Genomic DNA, 17,745 nt, shown 5'->3' with positions numbered 1-17,745 from the left:
GCGATAGAAAAAAGGGAGTCCATTACACATGCAGCCTCTTGATTAGAATCGGTTTAGATGTCCGTAAAACGTCATCAGCAAGAGAATTGCCACCGCTGGCAACGTCGAAAGCTCCGAGTTGATGCATCGAAGGTGAAAAGTAATTGATCGCTGCGAGACACATTTATCTTCGATATATCGAGTGTTATTCAACTCGGACTGCATCACAATCATTGATATGAAACTATCGCGGATCTTTATGTTCATTCGATATTAGTTCCTCATAATCCAAGCCGCAATCACATGTAGATTGATTGATCTTGACGTAGCCTCATTGCAAATTTCGCCGCCAATTGTTATCACGTTATCCGGAGTTCATCTCCTTTCAGTATATCCCGAAGAAAGCCATCCAATCCATTTCTGATACTTGACCGCTTGCGCCGCCTATTATGAACGATTTGCGTCATTCATCCAATACACGGGAATGTATATCTACTTCAACGAGACCAGACACATGCACATTGTCTAGACTGTCTCTTATGTATCATCCAACCGCCATAATGTCGCTATCACCAAGCCTATACTTCCTTCTTTCCGTCGCACTGGCAGCCCCGAAAACGTCAAGTGTTAGCACAAGCACTACATCTTCAACCACAACCACAATCACCACTACGGCAAGCTCCAGCGCGGCCCCGATACACAGCCATCCTTCATCCGTCTACCATGGCTCATACAGCGGCACACCAACGACAACAGGAGAGCTGAGGGCCACATCAGTTGGAACAGGGGTGTCTGTAGCCAGCCCCGGGCCGGCTGCGACAACATACCCCAGTGACGGAAAGCTGCACGATGCCCAGCCAGCCCCATATGTACCTGCCGGTGGAGTAGGTTTGAACAAGTCGCCGGTATACAACGTAAAAAGTGATTTCGATTACCAGTCATTGGTAATCTCCCCTCTCGCCATTCTTTCTTCTGTTCCCAGTCTAATATTGAAAACAGGCCCTCGGACTATACCAAGAATACATCGAACTCGACCTCTTCCGCTACGGCCTCACGGAATTCAGCGCCAGCGACTTCGACGCCGCGGGACTGAGCAGCGTAGACCGCTATCTAATCGAATTCATGGCGGAGCAAGAAATCGGACACGCGACGCTCCTCAGCAACATCCTCGGCGACGAATACGCACCATCCGAATGCGCCTACAACTACCCAGCCTTTGCGAGCGTGCGCGAGTATGTCGATTTCTGCCAAAAGCTCACACGATGGGGTGAGTCAGGCGTATATGGGTTTCTGCCTCATTTGGAGTCCCGTGAGGCAGCGCAGTTGTTGCTGCAGTCTATTAGCACGGAGGCGCGGCAGCAGCTTATATTCCGGCAGTTTGAGGGATTGTTTCCGATGCCAGTGTGGTTTGAAGTCGGGATTCCACAGTCATGGGCATGGACGTTGTTGGCGCCGTATGTTAGTTCTTGTCCCGCGAACCAGACGCGATTGGTATGGCAGAATTTTCCGGCGTTGAATATCATCAATAATCCTGTGCCGGCGTATGCGAATGCCACCCCGGCGATTACGCAGAACCGTAGCACGCCACTCTCACAGCCTGGCGGCCAGGTGAATTTAGTCTGGGATGCTCCAGGGAAACCAGTCGGGCCGAATAATAGCTACATCACGTCGACGTCTGCGGGACGACCGGCGTATGTGGCGTGGGTGACGCAGTTGAACGTAACATATTCTGCGCTGACGATCAGCAATAGCAGCTGCAATAATGGGAAGAATATCACGTACGCTTCTACGACTCAGCCCAACTTGGAGACGTTCTCTGGGGATCCGGCAATCAATGGCACGATATTTATTGCGGTGACGGATGATGATCCGTTTTTGACGTCGTATAATCTGAGCCTGATCAATGATCATGTGGTGGCGGGGCCGGCCGTGTATCAAGCTGGTTGAAAAAATATCCAGAACATGCATGTGCATTGGGTGTAAATTGAGATACTTGAAAATTGTTAACAGATATAAAGCAATATCAAATGAAATGAATGCAGTATCAACTACCAACTATCACAAAAATAATACTAACCCCAATACAGACTAGCGCATCGGAGGTTGCGGAGTTACCCGCCTGATCTAAGAATAAGCATCACAAAAGCTAAGCCCATTCTCCAACAACCTCCAAAGCCTCCCACCGCAGGGTCTTGAAAAGCGAAGAAAATGTCGCAGAACCGCAAACAACGCCGTGCCGCAGCAGCTGCAGTTAAAAGGGACCAAGAACCCAACAACTTCGAAATCCCCCTCGCCCGACCCCCCACCGGGTCACACAACACCAAAAAACAAAATGGCGAAAAAACACTCCTCGAACTAGCTGCGGAGAGACAGGCTGGATTTGCGACGCCGAGGGTTACAACAAACAAATCCACAAAAAAAGGCGAGCGGAAAAATGGAAGTAGTGATGAGGCGAAATTATTCGATATGGACGCTACAGAAACACAATTCATACAGATTTCGCCTGACGGCGAGGTATCGCAGTTCACGCCGGAAGACCCAACAACACAAAAAGATGGAAAAGAAGAAGAAGAAGAAGGAAACGGAGAATTGCCGCCTATAATCGATACACTGCTCCTCTCCATGCCCTTGACAACGCTCCACTTCACACTCGCCTTTCTCGCCGCCCATCAATATGCGCAAACCATCCATTTCAAAGAATTAGCCTACGAATCGATGGCCATTGCCTTCCCCGTGCTGACGTTCTGCATACATGTGGCGCATGGACATGTCCTTACACTTACGCGAAAGAAACCCAGTCCGAAGAAATCAAGGGTTCGCGCGGACTCGGTTTGGGATTTGATATTTGGGAAACCAAGTCTAAAAGCGTTTTTCTTCTTGGCTTTGGCAATCTTTCTAGGCGGGTTTTTGATTAAGCTGACCAATGAGGAAGGGTATTATGCGGTTATGAAGAGGGCACCGAGTATAGGGACTATGTGGGTGTGGTGTGTGTTGGAGATGGCGCCGGGGGTAGCCGTTGTAGGTGTGCTGGTGCCTCTGGGGTGGGGGGTTGGGTATATGGGGTATCAAATTGCATAATTTGCATGGTTGATATGATATTTGCATTGTAAATTTAGGTATGGAGTTATTGGATATGATGATGATTAATAAATATTAATTGGCTATACTCCATGGGTATCTTATCTGTCCGCACATCAAGGCCGATGACATTCCCGTAGATCGAATCAAACCACCCAATTCACAACGCCAAAATATATACAAATGATAAAAAACTGACAAAATAAAAAAGCCCCCCTGGGTAATATTAAGTAAAGTGTCAACTGCTCGTTTTCTTTTAGTCTTCGTCATGATCAAATCTCATCACGGTACTGTGTACCCGAATGTATTAAAGGTATAAAGTCTAGTCGTAACGTCGTGTTCGTGTCTGAAGTAGGCCGTCTAGATCATTGAATATCCCTAGTCTCAACGGCTTCTGCGGCCTCTGGTTCAGGAGTTTCGGGATCAGCCCGGCCGCGATGTGCTGCCGCAGCAACCGGCTCGGCAATAAAATCGTCTGCCGTTAATCGAGACAACTGCCGACTAACTTCGGAGAGCCGAGTCTCGGAGCTAGCCTCAGGATGATCAAAGTAATCCAATCGCTCCAATTCTTCGTAGTCAGGCAGTGTCGGTAATGGGGACCCATTGTAGTCCTCCATAGCACAGGTTCCGCTGAGCGTCGCATATCCAGGAGGACTCGCTGGGACGTCGTTGTAAACTGGAGGCATTTCTTCATCCCAGCTAATGCCGAGTCCACCCCGCTCGGTGACGAGCAGGTTGAATTGCATGCGCAAAACGCGGGCTGCGCCGGTTGGTGTCACAAGTTTGGTGTTTCTGTTGGGGCAGAATTCCTCGGCAACGATGAGCTCGATCACGAGATTGTGCTTGACTTCTAGACAGCCCTTGACGTCGAGATCGCACACTGGGTTGCTTCCAGGTTTGATGTTGGCCAGAAACTCCATGTTAATTTCGCCGCCTGCCGTATCAAAGTCGGTTTTCCAGCCAGTCTTCTCTTCATTGTGACCGATGACGCGCGTCTCTTGGTGCAGGACGCCTTTTCCTTCGCCACCGACCTTGTGGGCATGCTTTGAACAGGCACTGGAAACCACCTTTTGATTTTCTTCAATGCGCCACATCATCTTCCGCAGTCTCCACCGAGTCTGACTCTCTTCACCTTTCTCTACCACGCCGCTCAAATTCATCTGCACGGGGAAGGCACCGATAGGGTGAACCACCGAAGGCAAGACAACGCGGCCGGTCAGTTTGGTTGGAGGAAAGATGCGAAGAGACGAGCGTTCGTTGCCCGGCAAGATCGAGCGGTTGATCGTCAGTGGAATTCTCTTCACCAGCTCTTCTCCATTCGTGGCGACGGCTCGAGCGGTGAGGAAGTACTCGATCGCGCCTAGGGTTCCTGAAGCACTGGCTGGCAAGTCTCCAGGGAGCAGGTAGCTGAAAGGGTAGTCGTGATCACCTTTGTTCAGAGTGGTTTTTTCAGCTAGGAAGTCCCATCTTTTCAACTCTTCTTTGTGAACGCAGCAGTTGCCGCAGTCGCGAGTGATGGGTTTCTTGGTGGTGAAAGTCTTCGTGAGATCGACGGTGAATGCTTTCAATGTGACAGACCCAAGCGCATCTGGCACTGTGATACGCAGGCGGCCCGAGAACAGAGCGCCGGTGGAATTGGCGGGGGTGCCATAGAAGACGAGAGGAGGAGACTCAATCACGACATTGAGTGTTGCTGGAGAAGCACGAGCGGAATCCTTCGAGGAATGGCGCTCCTTTGAGCGGGAGGACCGGCCCAGGCTGAAACGTTTGTCTTTATTCGGATGGATAATGTGCTCGACAGCAGCCGAGAGGCGACGCTCCGGGGTCTCGTGTCCATCCGACACGAGCGACCAGGAGTTTCTCTTGGAGGAGGCGCCCGAGGCAGACATTTCGTTCACCGAGGTGGTGGAGGAGGAGCGTGAGGTGGGAAAGCTGGCATGTGGTGAGGACGAGCGGACGAAGCTCGACAGGAGACGGCCTGGCATAGCGACGAGGTTTTCAGATGTAGACTAGACTATGCCGGCAGGGTCGAGGCCAAGCACATAATCCACAAAGCGGTGTGATGCGCACTCTGCAGAGCGATGCTAGGAGGGGAGTTGAGGGTGAAGGAGATGGTGAGGTTGAAGTTGATGTAGGCAGAGAGGGGTCGGCGCAAGAACCACAGGACGGCGAGCGCATGTCTTTGTAGTCGACCCTGGAACACAGACTGGGCGAAAAACTAAAAAACCTTAACAAGGGCGGAATAACTCCACATGGCGACGGGACACTTCCTGGCCAGTGGACGCCTTTTCCAGCAGTTCTTCGCTTTCTCTGTGTGTGTGAGCGCAATACTAATTACAGAGTAGTATAGAAAAAAAAAAAAAGACGAGTCGAGGTCTGTGGGCCAGGCGGGGCGGTAATACCAATACGCGCCAAAGGCGGTGCCGCACTGCCGTGTGAGTCATTATACAGTATATATAGTAACTATATCGCGTATACTAACTTACTGCTACACAGTATATGATTACTAAGTATTGTCTGAGATTGTAGATTGTAGATTATAGAATCGTACTGGTCAATTGCGACACAGCTCACGTCAGATGGCGCAACTGAGGCAGCCGGTGATCTGAGCATGACGCGATCGGATGCTTAATTGCATACAAGGATCGCCGCTATACAGCTCGTCCTTGGCATTTGCATTGGATTCAATCAGCGAGCGAGTGCTCAACAACAGTGTATGAGCGCATAGTCACATGAAGTCAATGTCATATGCCGGACTGTATGAGAAGACGAATATCTCCGCGGCCTGTAGGATGTAGGAATGGAAAGGGTGTAATTTATAGCGTATGTGGCGTGACCACAATACGGCCGGCCCGAGTCGATCTAGATGACGCCATGGATCCTAAAAAAATTTTTCCGGGCAGCTGATAGCCTGATGGTTGATGGCTTCTCCTCGCTGCTGCCGTTTTGGGACAAGCGGTAAATCCCCCATTTGTACCCCGCGTCAGTCTCCTTATTATCATTATTATTAATCGTCCCTCTCTCTCGTTGATTGAATCACACAGTCTGCCCTCTTCGTATGAGCTGTCATCTGATGCTTGGAACAGGTCAGCAAAGCTTAACTGCACATGAGTCAGGATCGCTTACTGATGTGCGCTGCAAAGGTAAATAAATCTAGACGCGCCGGCAGCTAATGGTGCAACAGACATGGTGAATGGCTGGCACCGTTGCTATTACCTAACAATATCACGCCAGCCCTGCTGCACTTAACCACACTCATATAACAAATATAATTACATACTATTACTGTAAATATCAATAGCGCCAGCACGTGGGAATCGGGTGGGCCGCGGGCTGGACCTGACTAATTGGGAAGGCCCAGATGTCCGCAAGGTACATATAACTCATATACCTTCTACTATGATACAATTTGTAACTATAAAGTGCATTTACAATAATACATTGCGACCGCAGGATATGTGATATACTATGATAGTATACTATATTGTGTAATAAGTAGGATATACTATATATAATAAGCAGGATATACTACAGAGTATATTAGTTAGTTATATAATAAGAGGGGGAGTAGGCATCGGAGTTCGGATACGGAGTAAAGGACGGCATCACGAGACCGATCCCGCGCCCATGATTGGCCCCTCATTCAGGTACCTCGAAAATATTTCTTATTGACTTCAACATCAGTTGATCAATGGGCATTCTGCAATTTCTTAACACTGATATTAATAAAGAGAATTATTATATCAAGATATCAACAGAGTAGCTCAGTCCTGTATATTCCGAACTTGTTGTCGTTCCAAGCTGCCACATTCGATCTCATCCACAGTGGGTCGCCCGCCAGGTTTTTCCACTGTGGTTCTAGAATCTTCATGGCCTGTCATCGGAGCCCGCCGATATTATACCCGAAACATCAGTTGAGGTTGATACAGAATATGTACTGGTATCAATTGATGTGTGTCAGGTCGCCTGATCCGCGTGTAGTATACGTATACATGTAGAACATGTATGTGTGTATGGGTGCTATTTTTAGATTGGATGCGGCTCAACTTGAGTGCACTGTTCAATGAGCTGCTTCTTTGTGTGAAATTATTGATTGTTAATATATCTCATGTATTGTTTTCGATGATTTTTTGCGTCTCACAGATATGGGCATAGTATTTTCAAAAAAAATGTTTAAATTTTGGCTATTTTCTCTGGGGGCTTTTCTTGCTCCATCCAAATCCACATTCCGCTCTGTGTATATATATATTTATATTTCCAGGCATCCACCATCCACCCCAAGTGCTAGATCGGTCCAATCAATCAAAAGAAGTACTTTAAGGTGATATAAAGGATATGAATTTTAAGTTGCATGTTCTCAAAAGTCGCTGTACGCATGTAATGCTCTGTATATTCTTACAATTGGGTATCTCAAAACTGTATGCTCATCATATCTAATCATTCTAGACGTCGCTAACGCCAAACCAACCACAAGCACATTTTTGCATATAGAAACTGCAAAATATCCCTCCAACTCCTGTCACATAGCTAAACCTCATTGGCAGAAGTAGCAGCTGCGGCATCAGCAGCTTCGTCTTCTCTACGCAACTTCTCCTCCAACGCCTTACGCTCCTTTTCGCGCTGCGCATCCTTCAGTCGCATCAACGTGACCTCTTCCAAACTCGGCGTTGTCAAAGGAGGTCTACTACCGGATGCTGAAGGTGGCGCTGTGCTCTTTTTTGCATCGCTCGCAGCGGCAGGTGAAAAGGATCCGAAAGAGGGCTTCCCAGCGCTCTTAGATGACGGCGTACTGCGGTCTTTGAGACTTGAAAAATCGAATTTCGGTTTCTTCTCCGGAATCGATGTTGGTGGCTCTGCTGTAGGTTTGGAATACCGAGCTCCATTGGGGGGAGTAGAAGGGTTTGGAGTTGGAGATGTGTCGTCAGATCGTCCCAGGTTTGGTTCATTTCCAGATGCCCAAAACACCGAGTCGATAACAGTCCATTCTCCACCGCCTGTTTTCTTCTGCTTCTCACTGTCGAGAACTGCTGAATGAGCGCTCACAATCGACGTGAAAACAACCACACCTGTGGCGACGGTCTTCTTTTCGCGTTTATCGCCCAACCGCTGTCGCTTGTCCTTCAGCATGAAAGCATTCTCGACCTTCCCAAACGGTGAGAACAGCAACATCAATCGATCCTTATCAAGATCTGCGCCCAACCCTTCGCGAACCCACCGGACCTTGACAGCTCTTTCAAGCTCAGGCACATTCGTCCCGCCTTCTTTGGACCGATCCACGTGCTGACTACTCTTATCCTGCTCAACACGCTCCTCCTCCTCCGCTTCTCTCATAAGTTTTTCTCCAGCCTCTTTCCGCCTCCGCCTCGAATCCTCTGCAATTCGCTGTATCTCCCTCTCCAATTTCGCCTCGGCATCATTATCACCCGCACTAGGCATCCATGTCCTTTTCACCCCTCGCTGTGCAGCAGTAGCAGCTTCTCCAGCCCTCTCTCTCGCCTCTAAATCCTCCTTCATCTTCCTTTTAGCCGCGTCCATCATCTCCACCTCCCGTTGTTTCCGCACCCGCGCCTCCCGCGCATTATCGTATAACTGCCGCACAGCCGGGTCCGAGAGGACATCGTAGGCGATTTGTAATAAGTGGAATTTGTCGATATCTGCTGGCGTAGGGTTGGAGATCTTGTCCGGGTGGTACTTTAGCGCTGTGCGGCGGTAGGCGCGACGGATCTCGTTTTCGGCGGCCACGGACGAAACGTCGAGTAAAGCGTAGAAATCTTGTGATGAGGCTGCGTGCGCCTTGAGATCATCTGTTGGCGCCATGGCGGAGGTCCAGCTGCGTTGCGGCTGTTTATTCTTTCCAGCGAAATATCTGGGTTGTTTGCGTTTAACCTGCTGGAGTTGAGCCGGCGGAAGTGAATGCGACCAGGCACTTCTCTTGAAATGCAAGGTGGGACCTGCCACTATTAACGCCCAGACAGACGTCGAATGCTTCCTCCCCACTCATATAGTCACATATTTAGTTCACCAACATATGGTCAGATGGCCGAGTTGGTTAAGGCGCTGTGTTAAGGTCCTGATTTGATATGGTGTCTCGTATATTGTATCTATCATATATCTTAATTCGCAGTGGAGCAATCCGCCTGGGTTCGAGTCCCAGTCTGACCATTTTTTTTATTAGAATGGCCTATATACTATATTAGTAGTAGTCAAAGTTATTAAGCGCGTATTTTCGAAAAGCACGTGGTTACCAAATAGTAGCAATCCTCTTTTTGAGACTTACTACAGACACTCCTTCTAACTAAATCTAGACGAGTAATTAGTAAATTAAGAGATTCCTAACAGGCTGATACACTCTCTATAATTAACCTTTCTACATATTATTTTATTACTTAATAACCACTAAATATCTTTCTAATTTGGCTTTAAAAAGTGAAGTAGAGCGTTGTGTACCGTTTGTATGGCAGAGTTCGTTTTTATAGCAGGTCGCGTCACGGAGCATTCTATAGTACGGCTAATTATACGATGTGATAGGGTGCTATGTCGCAGTTGTAAAACGGTCCGGGCAGGGCCGTGTCCGGGGGTGTCTGAAGAACTAGATGTGGGTGAGTTGAAGCTTCACCGTTCGATATTGAGGTCATACAGCAAGGTTACTCGGGGTGGGGGGTTGTTATCAGTTGGGATAATACAGATATAGAAGGCTCCGAACCGAAGTCTATTCGAAGCCGAGTGGGCTTATATTGAAAGTTATGTCCCAAATTATACAAAAGATATCGCTTGGCTTCCTCCCTCTTGGTTGGAAACCAACCATATATGCCTCAGTCTCTGCGTCAGGTGTTTGATACCTAATCCAACTAGATAAAGGCATATATTGCGGGGTGAGGGTACTTGCATCATGCCCGAGCTCTTATGGTATCAATTATGATATATCACAATTGACTCCCGAGATATCTCGGAGACCCCCAGTCTTGCCGGATTCTGCATGAACACGCTTTCTGAACTTATCTATATTACAGCATTTCTATATAGCGTTTCTATGACAGGATTGATTTAAGGAAAGTAAAATGCTATATAGTATGAATTTTTATGGTCTCCTTACTCTCTCTAAGCTAGTAAAACACTAAAAATTAATATACAGATAGTATATATATATATGTTTTTAAAGCTATAATTCTATATAGTGAATGTGAGGCCTGCCGCAGGGGCGCCTGCGGAGCCTCAAGCCTTCTAAGCGTGCATTGGGCCCAATTCCCAGGTCGTACTCTTCAGTATAGAGACCAACCACTAGGAACCCCTGACAGGGAATGAATTTAGTCAAACTTTAGAAGCCTTAGCTTACAAATAATCATGTGAAATCTAATACGTCATAGGTTTAGAAGGAGTGTCTCCATTAACTCCCATTTTTTATCAGGATATCTTATTTCCACTGAGGGCTGAGATTTCCATAAGTCTTATTAATCACAGATGACAAAAAGTCACACGTGGTCAGATGGCCGAGTTGGTTAAGGCGCTGTGTTAAGGTCCTGATTCGATATGATATCTTGTATATTATATCGAATATATGTCTTAATTCGCAGTGGAGCAATCCGCCTGGGTTCGAGTCCCAGTCTGACCATTCTTTTTTTCAATTAATCCCTATTGTCTATATATATTGGTTGTACGTTTCTACTTATTTTTTGTTAATCAAGAAGACAATTTAATTCGCTGATTGACTGCTTCCGTGATGCTCGTTGAAGGGATAAACCATTTTTAATGTGTTATACGAGGATTAGTTCGTCTACAACTTGGGCGGATGGCTCGAGTCGTATCGTCCTACGCCGCTGTAAACTTGTATCGCCTCTTCCATTGTAACATATGAACTCACACGGCTGTGTCCATCAGGTGTGTAATATTAAGGTCTACCCTAACTGACGCCTAGTCTATTAGTACATTCGGAAGTGCGATGACTTAATAACCAACCCGGCCATCTTCCCATGACTATGTATGTCAGATGAAACGGAGAAGTCGATCATAAATAAAATCTGACTACCTTATCGATAACTTAAAAGATAGGATGAATCCCTGGGATGACCTCGTCTTAGCTAGGACCTCACGGAAAGGTGATACATGTATATAGCATTAAGATATGCGAATTTATATAGAGATTAATGATAGAGAGTAGGTCAAGTTATAAAGCACGGTATTCAATTATTGTTTATAATTAAACGTACTTTATTAAATTTTCTAATTGTCTGGTACCTAGCGAGCCGGTGATGCATACGGATCAATACTAACTAATATACCTCTAACGAAAGAGACTGTAAGATAGACAAACAGCATTGTAAATATTAATGTAGCTGATAATGGTAATTTCGGTCAATATATGCAAGATATCTAAGTGGAGTGGATAATATACAAGCAAGGTCCGACGAATTCTAACTATCTCTCCTGCCGCCTGTCTCCGGCTTCGGTTTCTTCTTCGAGCTGTTCGACCATATCTCGAGCCCTAAGCCCCTCGTTCTCATCCCGTGCTCTTTGAGAGGAGATATTTCGCTCTGTGGTTGCCAATATATGCTCTCTCAACCACGGAGGAACAAATGCCTTGACTTTGACTTCTCCAGGCATTTGAGAAGGCGTAAATGGAGAAAGTTCTTCGCCGGACGCTTGTTCGACATCGCTTCCATCCCAGGAAATCTTGAACACTTGGGATGGACTGTACTGGCTTCCTTCCCCAGTCAACGTGATATCAGTCATCATTTCGAGACGACATAGACCAAGCCCGACATTTCCAATGCCATTGAGGAATTTTCCGGCGCTTCGACCCTTTCGCGCTCCCGCCTTGGATATGTTTCCACCTCTGGGGGGCAGTGGAAGAGATGTCTGAGGGTCATATACCGGCGTTTCCCCGGCTAAAATACCATCATCTTTCCCATCATACAGCTGTACTGGTAGAATACGTTTCCGAACGACTCCCGTGTGATGTGTACGTATCGTAAGCTCTTGTCCGACATAGCAACCCTTTCGAAAATCGATTGCGCGCGAGAGGTCCATATTACACTCCATGGGAAGCGCCGACTCGCGCAAAATTTCACTCTGTCCTTCGGCAATTCCATGAATGATACGCCGTAGCGTGTAGGCAGTCAAATCCACCTCACCACCTGGGAACGTGGAGTTATTGGGGAAATGGCTTAAAAGATCATTTTCCCCCGGCGTAAGCAGTCTTGAACCAAAGCCAGGTGCCCGAGTATCGATACAGCCAGCAACAAGCGAATCTGGGATGAATTGCGATGGAAAATCAGAATCGAGGTTATACGCAGCCCATCGCGAATCCGAGCTCTCGTTCCATGCGGCCCAGACTGAGCGTTCTCCATCTTCCAGGGCGCGGATTGTGAGCTTCGCGCGTAATTTGTGCTTTTTTAGGTGTTTCGTTAGGTTTTTGACTTCTTCCTTGTCGACCTCGATCAGCCACACGGGATCCTCAGCGGCAACAGACTTGCCGACATCAACGCCGGTGCTCGCAATCGGGTAGATGAATACATCATGCAATACCCGACCTTGTGAGTTGAGGAACGCACTATAGGTTCCAGTCCGTCGAGGTGTGTTGACTGGCTCTTTGCCCATAAGCATATTTTGCGTGACCATTCCTTGCAAGAACGAAGTGCTATCAGCGCCAGCAATGGCGATCAAGGATCGGTTGGTAAGCCGGGCATAACCCGAAGCCGGAGGAATCGGCGGCGTTCCATATGTGTTATGTTGTCGTTGATGGGCTCTGGAGCTCGTTGAGAATAGTGCATTGCTGCGTCCAAGGCATATTGAGCAGACCAGCTTTGTGTAGCGCGGGGAAGACATCCTGGCGTGGTTTTTGGGTTACTGTTGGTGCAGAGCTCTAGCAAAGCAACTTCCTTAGGCGGTGACATGTGGCAGAATGTACCCTGACGTAGTCTTCCCCACAAGGCAAATTTCCCAATGTACACAAATATACTATTTAGAGATATTATTGATATAGTGACCTAAACCACTTACCTAGGCAGGCATAATATTGAGGTATGTTTCTTACATACACAAGGGTAGGTAATACCATAAGGAAGTGTTTACTTATTAGATAAACTAGGAGGCCTTCATTTGCTAGATACACGAGCTGCACAAAGGCTTAATTATAAAATATTTATCTTAGAAATTCTATTCTCTCATTGCTTTATCCAGTGTATTATTGATGAAGGAAGTATGTCGGGACATCAGGTGGGTAGTGCCGTAAGAAAGTGTTTGCTTGTTAGATAAGCTAAGAAACGCTCGTTTGCTAGACACCTGTGCTATGCATGGGCTACACAAACATAAAGGCTTGATTTTCAAATCTCTGTATATTAAATTCTATCCTCTTATACTCTTAACATCCTCTCGGACTCTCGTACTCTCTGCTCAAATCTATCTCCTACTACTTCTCTCAAGATTGCCCTGTTTTTCTGAATCAGACAAATACCCGAAGCATGGTTATCTACGCCTACTGAATAATGTCCAGAGAATGTTTGCAAATACTGCAAAGAGCAAGGGCATAAAATATCAAGATGCCCTAAAATTGGTTGCTTCAATTATGGTCAGAAAGGACACATTTCTTATCATTGTCAGCAACAATGTGATGTCTGTTTCCAACGTGGACATCAGACTGAAACTTGTCCATACAGAGGTTCTGGGGTAGTTTTTATCCAGAACCCTTTGAAACGATCGAGTATTCTGGGATCTCATGATGGAATAGATGACGAAGAAACAATCCGAAGGATATATTTATACTCACTCTCTGTGTACAATGACTAAATCCTTGAGAAACCTCGAGCTCTTGAATTGAAGAAAATGCAAGCTTTAATATATAGGGCACCTAGCGAAGTTTTTCCAAAAGACAAGGTAGTCTTTATGATATTTTTATATGAATATAACTGACAGGTAATTTCAGATTTCGGTGTTCCTTAAATTGCAGATTACCTTCCCCTATCTTTGCCCAATAACTACTGCATTGGTGCAGAATCTATATAGCCAGAAATGGAATCATTATTAGCTTGCTCAATATTCCCAACTAGTATCAATTCATGGAGGGTTTGAAGAAGTAATCCAGTCTGCCATGGACAGTGTTGCAGAGGAGATCCGCAATTTAGAAGGGCGGGTCCTGACGTTACAACTGTCAGTCCATTGTCCCAGTTTTAACTCATTCTAACAATATCTATAGGTTGGATGAGGTGAGGATTCATCAAGGCTGTTTTGAATAATGGTCACTAGATAGTGGCTATTGCGATCTTGTCACGGATGCCAACGACATGGAATTCTGACGCCCTTATGTCGGCCAGAGTGGAATCGTAGGACAACTGGTACATGATCATCTAGCAGCAGCTAAAAGCAGAAGAGTCGATTCTCTGAATTATCACTTCATAGCACGGGGAAACGGACATCGACGTATGAATTTCATACATCTCTGGAGTTTACCATAGCCCTTGGCACATGATCCGAATGCAAAAGGATCTATTCATCCCCTCAATTTATGGGGGTGGGAAGTTATAGAGGAGGCGGGCCCGAAGGGGAAGGATGACAGCTCTGGGCGGCCTGTTATCGGCAGGCGACGCCCGCACGTCCGAATCCCAGGAGGGAGGCCCGTCAGCCCCTATAAGGCCCCCGAATCACCCTGCGTATATAAGCGGCTTGGGCCAAGGAATTCATTTGTACATTAAAACGCCAGACACCAGTGTGGGGCAGGCAGTGAGGAGAATTAGGGGCTTAGGCCCCTATAAGGTTCCCTAGCGCCCACTGAAATGAGACCATCATAGCTTATAGCTGGGTAAGGTCGTTAAATATGAATAAATATGGTCTGGTTTACTAAATCCAGAATCAATATGGTCCAGTTCTAGACCTAAAAACCTATTTATTATAATAATTATAAAAAATTTGGATTCAGCCGGTGCGTACCAACAACGGGAGTGGTTGGCATGTACTTCAACTTTCCAGTCGCCAACTGTTGCCAGCCGCTATGAGTTCAGACCCTTTGACCTCAGCTATCAAATATAGCAATTTGCTCCACCTCCCCTTGGAGCTACTCACGTCTATTTTCGAGCTCCTGCCGAACCGCGATCTCAAAAACGCCCGTCTGACTTGTAGAGGCCTTAGTAATGCTGCACGCTTGCGACTCAACCGCGTCTTCATATCAGCCAATCCACGTAATATCGAAGTCGCAAGGGCTATCGCTGATGACGAAACTTATCGTAGGGTGTCGTCGAGGTTGTCTGGGACGACTCACTGCTGGCCATCACACGAGACTATCGGGATTTTTACATGGGGGGAGGCTATCAATATTCTGACTCCTCAGATGACGAGACATCCCCGGGCAATGACAAACCTCCAGATTGGTTCAGACGCGAACTCGAGGAGAATCTGGAGCACGTATTGACCGGGCGTGTAGTGCCTGACGACCCTGACCTTCCAATCCACGTCGCCACGGCCCAGCGCGCTGCTGCGCTGATCCCAGCCAAGGAAGCCTGGTCGTATTATCAGACTCTATTTCAGCAGTAGAGAACAGTCCTCACATCTGAAGCCGATGTATCCGCGTTACGCTACGCCCTGGAGCGGTTCCCTTCCCTCAGGCGAGTCACCATCACTCCCGCCGCCCATGGGGTTCTGTTCCACCCGCTGCACCAAACCCCAATGATTCGCGACTTCCCACGCGAACTCAATTACCCGATCCGCTACGGCTGGCTAGCCCCTAAGATGCCCATCTCCGGACCAGAGGCGCCGCCGTCTGGGGGCCCCAACGACGCTGGCGTGGACCCGTGGCACGGGTTTCGCGTGGTAACGCGGGTTCTGGCCAAGGCGCGGGATCATCACCACGTTGTGGAGCTGGTTCTGGATGCTGTAGGCCTGCTCAGCGGAATCAGTTGCCGTATATTCGAAGGCCCTTGTAGGGAATATGATGACCTCACGGCCCTGCTTCGGCAACCGGGCTTCAGGCGGCTCGACCTCGCCCTCATCGTTGGCGGCGAGTGGCACAGTGACTGGGTGTCGTTCCGCAACGGATACCTCAGCCGGATGCTGGCAGGCGCCCCAGATCTGGAGCATGTGGCGCTATCTACCAGCGTCGAGTCGGACCCAGCTGCCGATGCAGAGGAGAAAGGAAGCGCCGGGAATGCGAGGCACCTCATCCCACTGAGAAGCATCTTTCCAGTGGACAGGTGGCACCGTCTGCGGCACTTTGCGCTATCCCAGTTCCTAGTGAAGCAGGCAGATGTAGTAAAATTGCTGACTGCTCTGCCAGAGACCCTAAGATCTGTAGAGCTAAGCTTTCTAATGTTCTTAGATCAAGGAGGGAACTATCGTGACATGCTAGCTGAGATGCGAAAGAGGCTGGGCAGCTGGCGGGAGAGAGAGGAGCAGGCCCGGCCGAAGGTGGTGATTGGGATCAATTCGAGTGGGATTCATAAGATGATCGGACGGGCGATATGGATAGATAAAGAGGTTGGGGAGTTTCTTTACGGGGCTGGGGAGAATCCTTTTGGAACACTTTATCATAAGAACAGTATACGGCTTGGCTGTGGGGTAGTAAGAGACGTGTTTGAACCCGAATTTGAGCGGCCTTTTGTGGACTGGGACACAATGGAGGAGCTGGGGTACTACAAGAAACGGCCGCGGCGGCGTTCGAAGTTGATAGAGTGGTTTTGAATGATAGAAGGGAGGACCAAAGTGGGGTTTTGTACAGATATATCTACATTTTATATTTATCGACATTGTTCAAATATTCAAGTGAACCTAAACTAACTCGTCATGGAGACTTTAGAAGGGAAGAAAGGAGACGAAGAGAATATTGAAAGCAGGAAATTGAAAAAAAAAAAAGAGGTAATCAAGACAATATTGAACTCAACCTCAACGCAGATAGGTTCATACAGATAGTTTTAATGTTAGGATTCTAGATCAGTCCTGTTGGCAGGACGGTTGAGAGGTTTGACACACTCGCGTATAAAACCTTCCCAAAGTGGACATCAGAAGGTCTCGGCTGGGACCAAGACTACCTTCCAGAAAATGATCTCGCACTCCATGGTCGAAGTCTTGTTTCGAGTTATAAGAAGATTTGACCGATGATGACTTTTTGATCTGCTCTCCTACCATCCGTTGTTTTTGCTTTCGTGATAAATACTGGGGAAAGTCTCCAATCACACAATCGAACGGACGATTTGGTGACAGTGAGGGGAATTTGCGGTCATGAACATCCATGGCATTCAACGGTTGAAGTCCCTTTCCGATTGATGAGACATCGCCCCAGAATATAAAGAATTGATCATGGCGTCGGCAAAGACTCGGTTGGGAGTGGTTGACGGCCCGCGGTTTGATGATATTGTGTCTGGCAATTGCAGAGGTCTCGCAGTGTTTCTTCAGTATGCATCGCACTGCGTTCATGAATTATTACTTTAGGCCACTCCACGGAAAAAGGGGACACTCTCAATGGTTTCAGGTTCTTAGTGTTGTTTTAGTCCATCTTTCATCTGTCAAGAAATGTTAAAATTTATGCTGCTTAGGGCGCTTTAACTGTTTTGAGAATTGGAATTATTAGAATTTTACTAGAAGGACCAATATATTATTAGAACCCTTTATTATTTGGCTCAAATAATTGACACTCCTTCCACATTAGGTTAGCGCACCTCTCTCAAACAGTTGCATTGTTCACTATCGATTAGCAACACCTCTAATTTT

At 47.3% G+C, this 17,745-nt stretch overlaps 6 protein-coding genes and 2 non-coding genes across 8 annotated transcripts; 5 read left to right on the top strand and 3 right to left on the bottom strand.

Moving 5' to 3' along the window:
- Window positions 1–539: 539 nt before the first annotated feature.
- On the top strand, window positions 540–1,975 carry BGW36DRAFT_342779 (putative stress response protein Rds1; the record flags this gene model as incomplete). Its single annotated transcript, XM_046213136.1, has 2 exons — window positions 540–923; window positions 979–1,975. 2 exons carry the CDS (start codon window positions 540–542, stop codon window positions 1,924–1,926), a joined length of 1,332 nt encoding a protein of 443 aa, XP_046071122.1. The 3' UTR covers window positions 1,927–1,975.
- Window positions 1,976–1,986: 11 nt separating this feature from the next.
- BGW36DRAFT_380392 (uncharacterized protein) lies at window positions 1,987–3,113 on the top strand. The gene has a single exon (XM_046216331.1). It carries the CDS (start codon window positions 2,188–2,190, stop codon window positions 3,055–3,057), a length of 870 nt encoding a protein of 289 aa, XP_046071121.1. The 5' UTR covers window positions 1,987–2,187; the 3' UTR covers window positions 3,058–3,113.
- On the bottom strand, window positions 3,114–5,420 carry BGW36DRAFT_380390 (uncharacterized protein). Its single transcript, XM_046216330.1, has one exon. It carries the CDS (start codon window positions 5,040–5,042, stop codon window positions 3,423–3,425), a length of 1,620 nt encoding a protein of 539 aa, XP_046071120.1. The 5' UTR covers window positions 5,043–5,420; the 3' UTR covers window positions 3,114–3,422.
- Window positions 5,421–7,584: 2,164 nt separating this feature from the next.
- Window positions 7,585–8,874, bottom strand: BGW36DRAFT_298291 (uncharacterized protein; the record flags this gene model as incomplete). The annotated part of the gene is made up of 1 exon (XM_046211420.1): window positions 7,585–8,874. The coding sequence occupies one exon, from the start codon at window positions 8,872–8,874 to the stop codon at window positions 7,585–7,587; it is 1,290 nt and encodes a 429-aa protein (XP_046071119.1).
- Window positions 8,875–9,087: 213 nt separating this feature from the next.
- Window positions 9,088–9,219, top strand: BGW36DRAFT_t44. The gene has a single exon. It is a non-coding gene; the product is annotated as a tRNA-Leu (tRNA).
- Window positions 9,220–10,534: 1,315 nt separating this feature from the next.
- Window positions 10,535–10,666, top strand: BGW36DRAFT_t45. Its single transcript has one exon. It is a non-coding gene; the product is annotated as a tRNA-Leu (tRNA).
- Window positions 10,667–11,225: 559 nt separating this feature from the next.
- BGW36DRAFT_380385 (putative aminomethyl transferase) lies at window positions 11,226–12,995 on the bottom strand. The gene has a single exon (XM_046216329.1). It carries the CDS (start codon window positions 12,877–12,879, stop codon window positions 11,470–11,472), a length of 1,410 nt encoding a protein of 469 aa, XP_046071118.1. The 5' UTR covers window positions 12,880–12,995; the 3' UTR covers window positions 11,226–11,469.
- A 2,007-nt stretch (window positions 12,996–15,002) lies between these two features.
- BGW36DRAFT_451291 (uncharacterized protein) lies at window positions 15,003–16,743 on the top strand. Its single transcript, XM_046221820.1, has 3 exons — window positions 15,003–15,235; window positions 15,274–15,548; window positions 15,579–16,743. The coding sequence occupies exons 1-3, from the start codon at window positions 15,038–15,040 to the stop codon at window positions 16,717–16,719; spliced, it is 1,614 nt and encodes a 537-aa protein (XP_046071117.1). The 5' UTR covers window positions 15,003–15,037; the 3' UTR covers window positions 16,720–16,743.
- Window positions 16,744–17,745: the final 1,002 nt, after the last annotated feature.

This window comes from Talaromyces proteolyticus (assembly GCF_021365285.1).
Source record: "Talaromyces proteolyticus strain PMI_201 chromosome Unknown BGW36scaffold_7, whole genome shotgun sequence".
In the NCBI taxonomy this organism is placed as follows: Eukaryota; Fungi; Ascomycota; class Eurotiomycetes; order Eurotiales; family Trichocomaceae; genus Talaromyces; species Talaromyces proteolyticus.
Note: the sequence above shows the minus strand (reverse complement) of the source record. Positions and strands in the feature narration are given on the sequence as shown.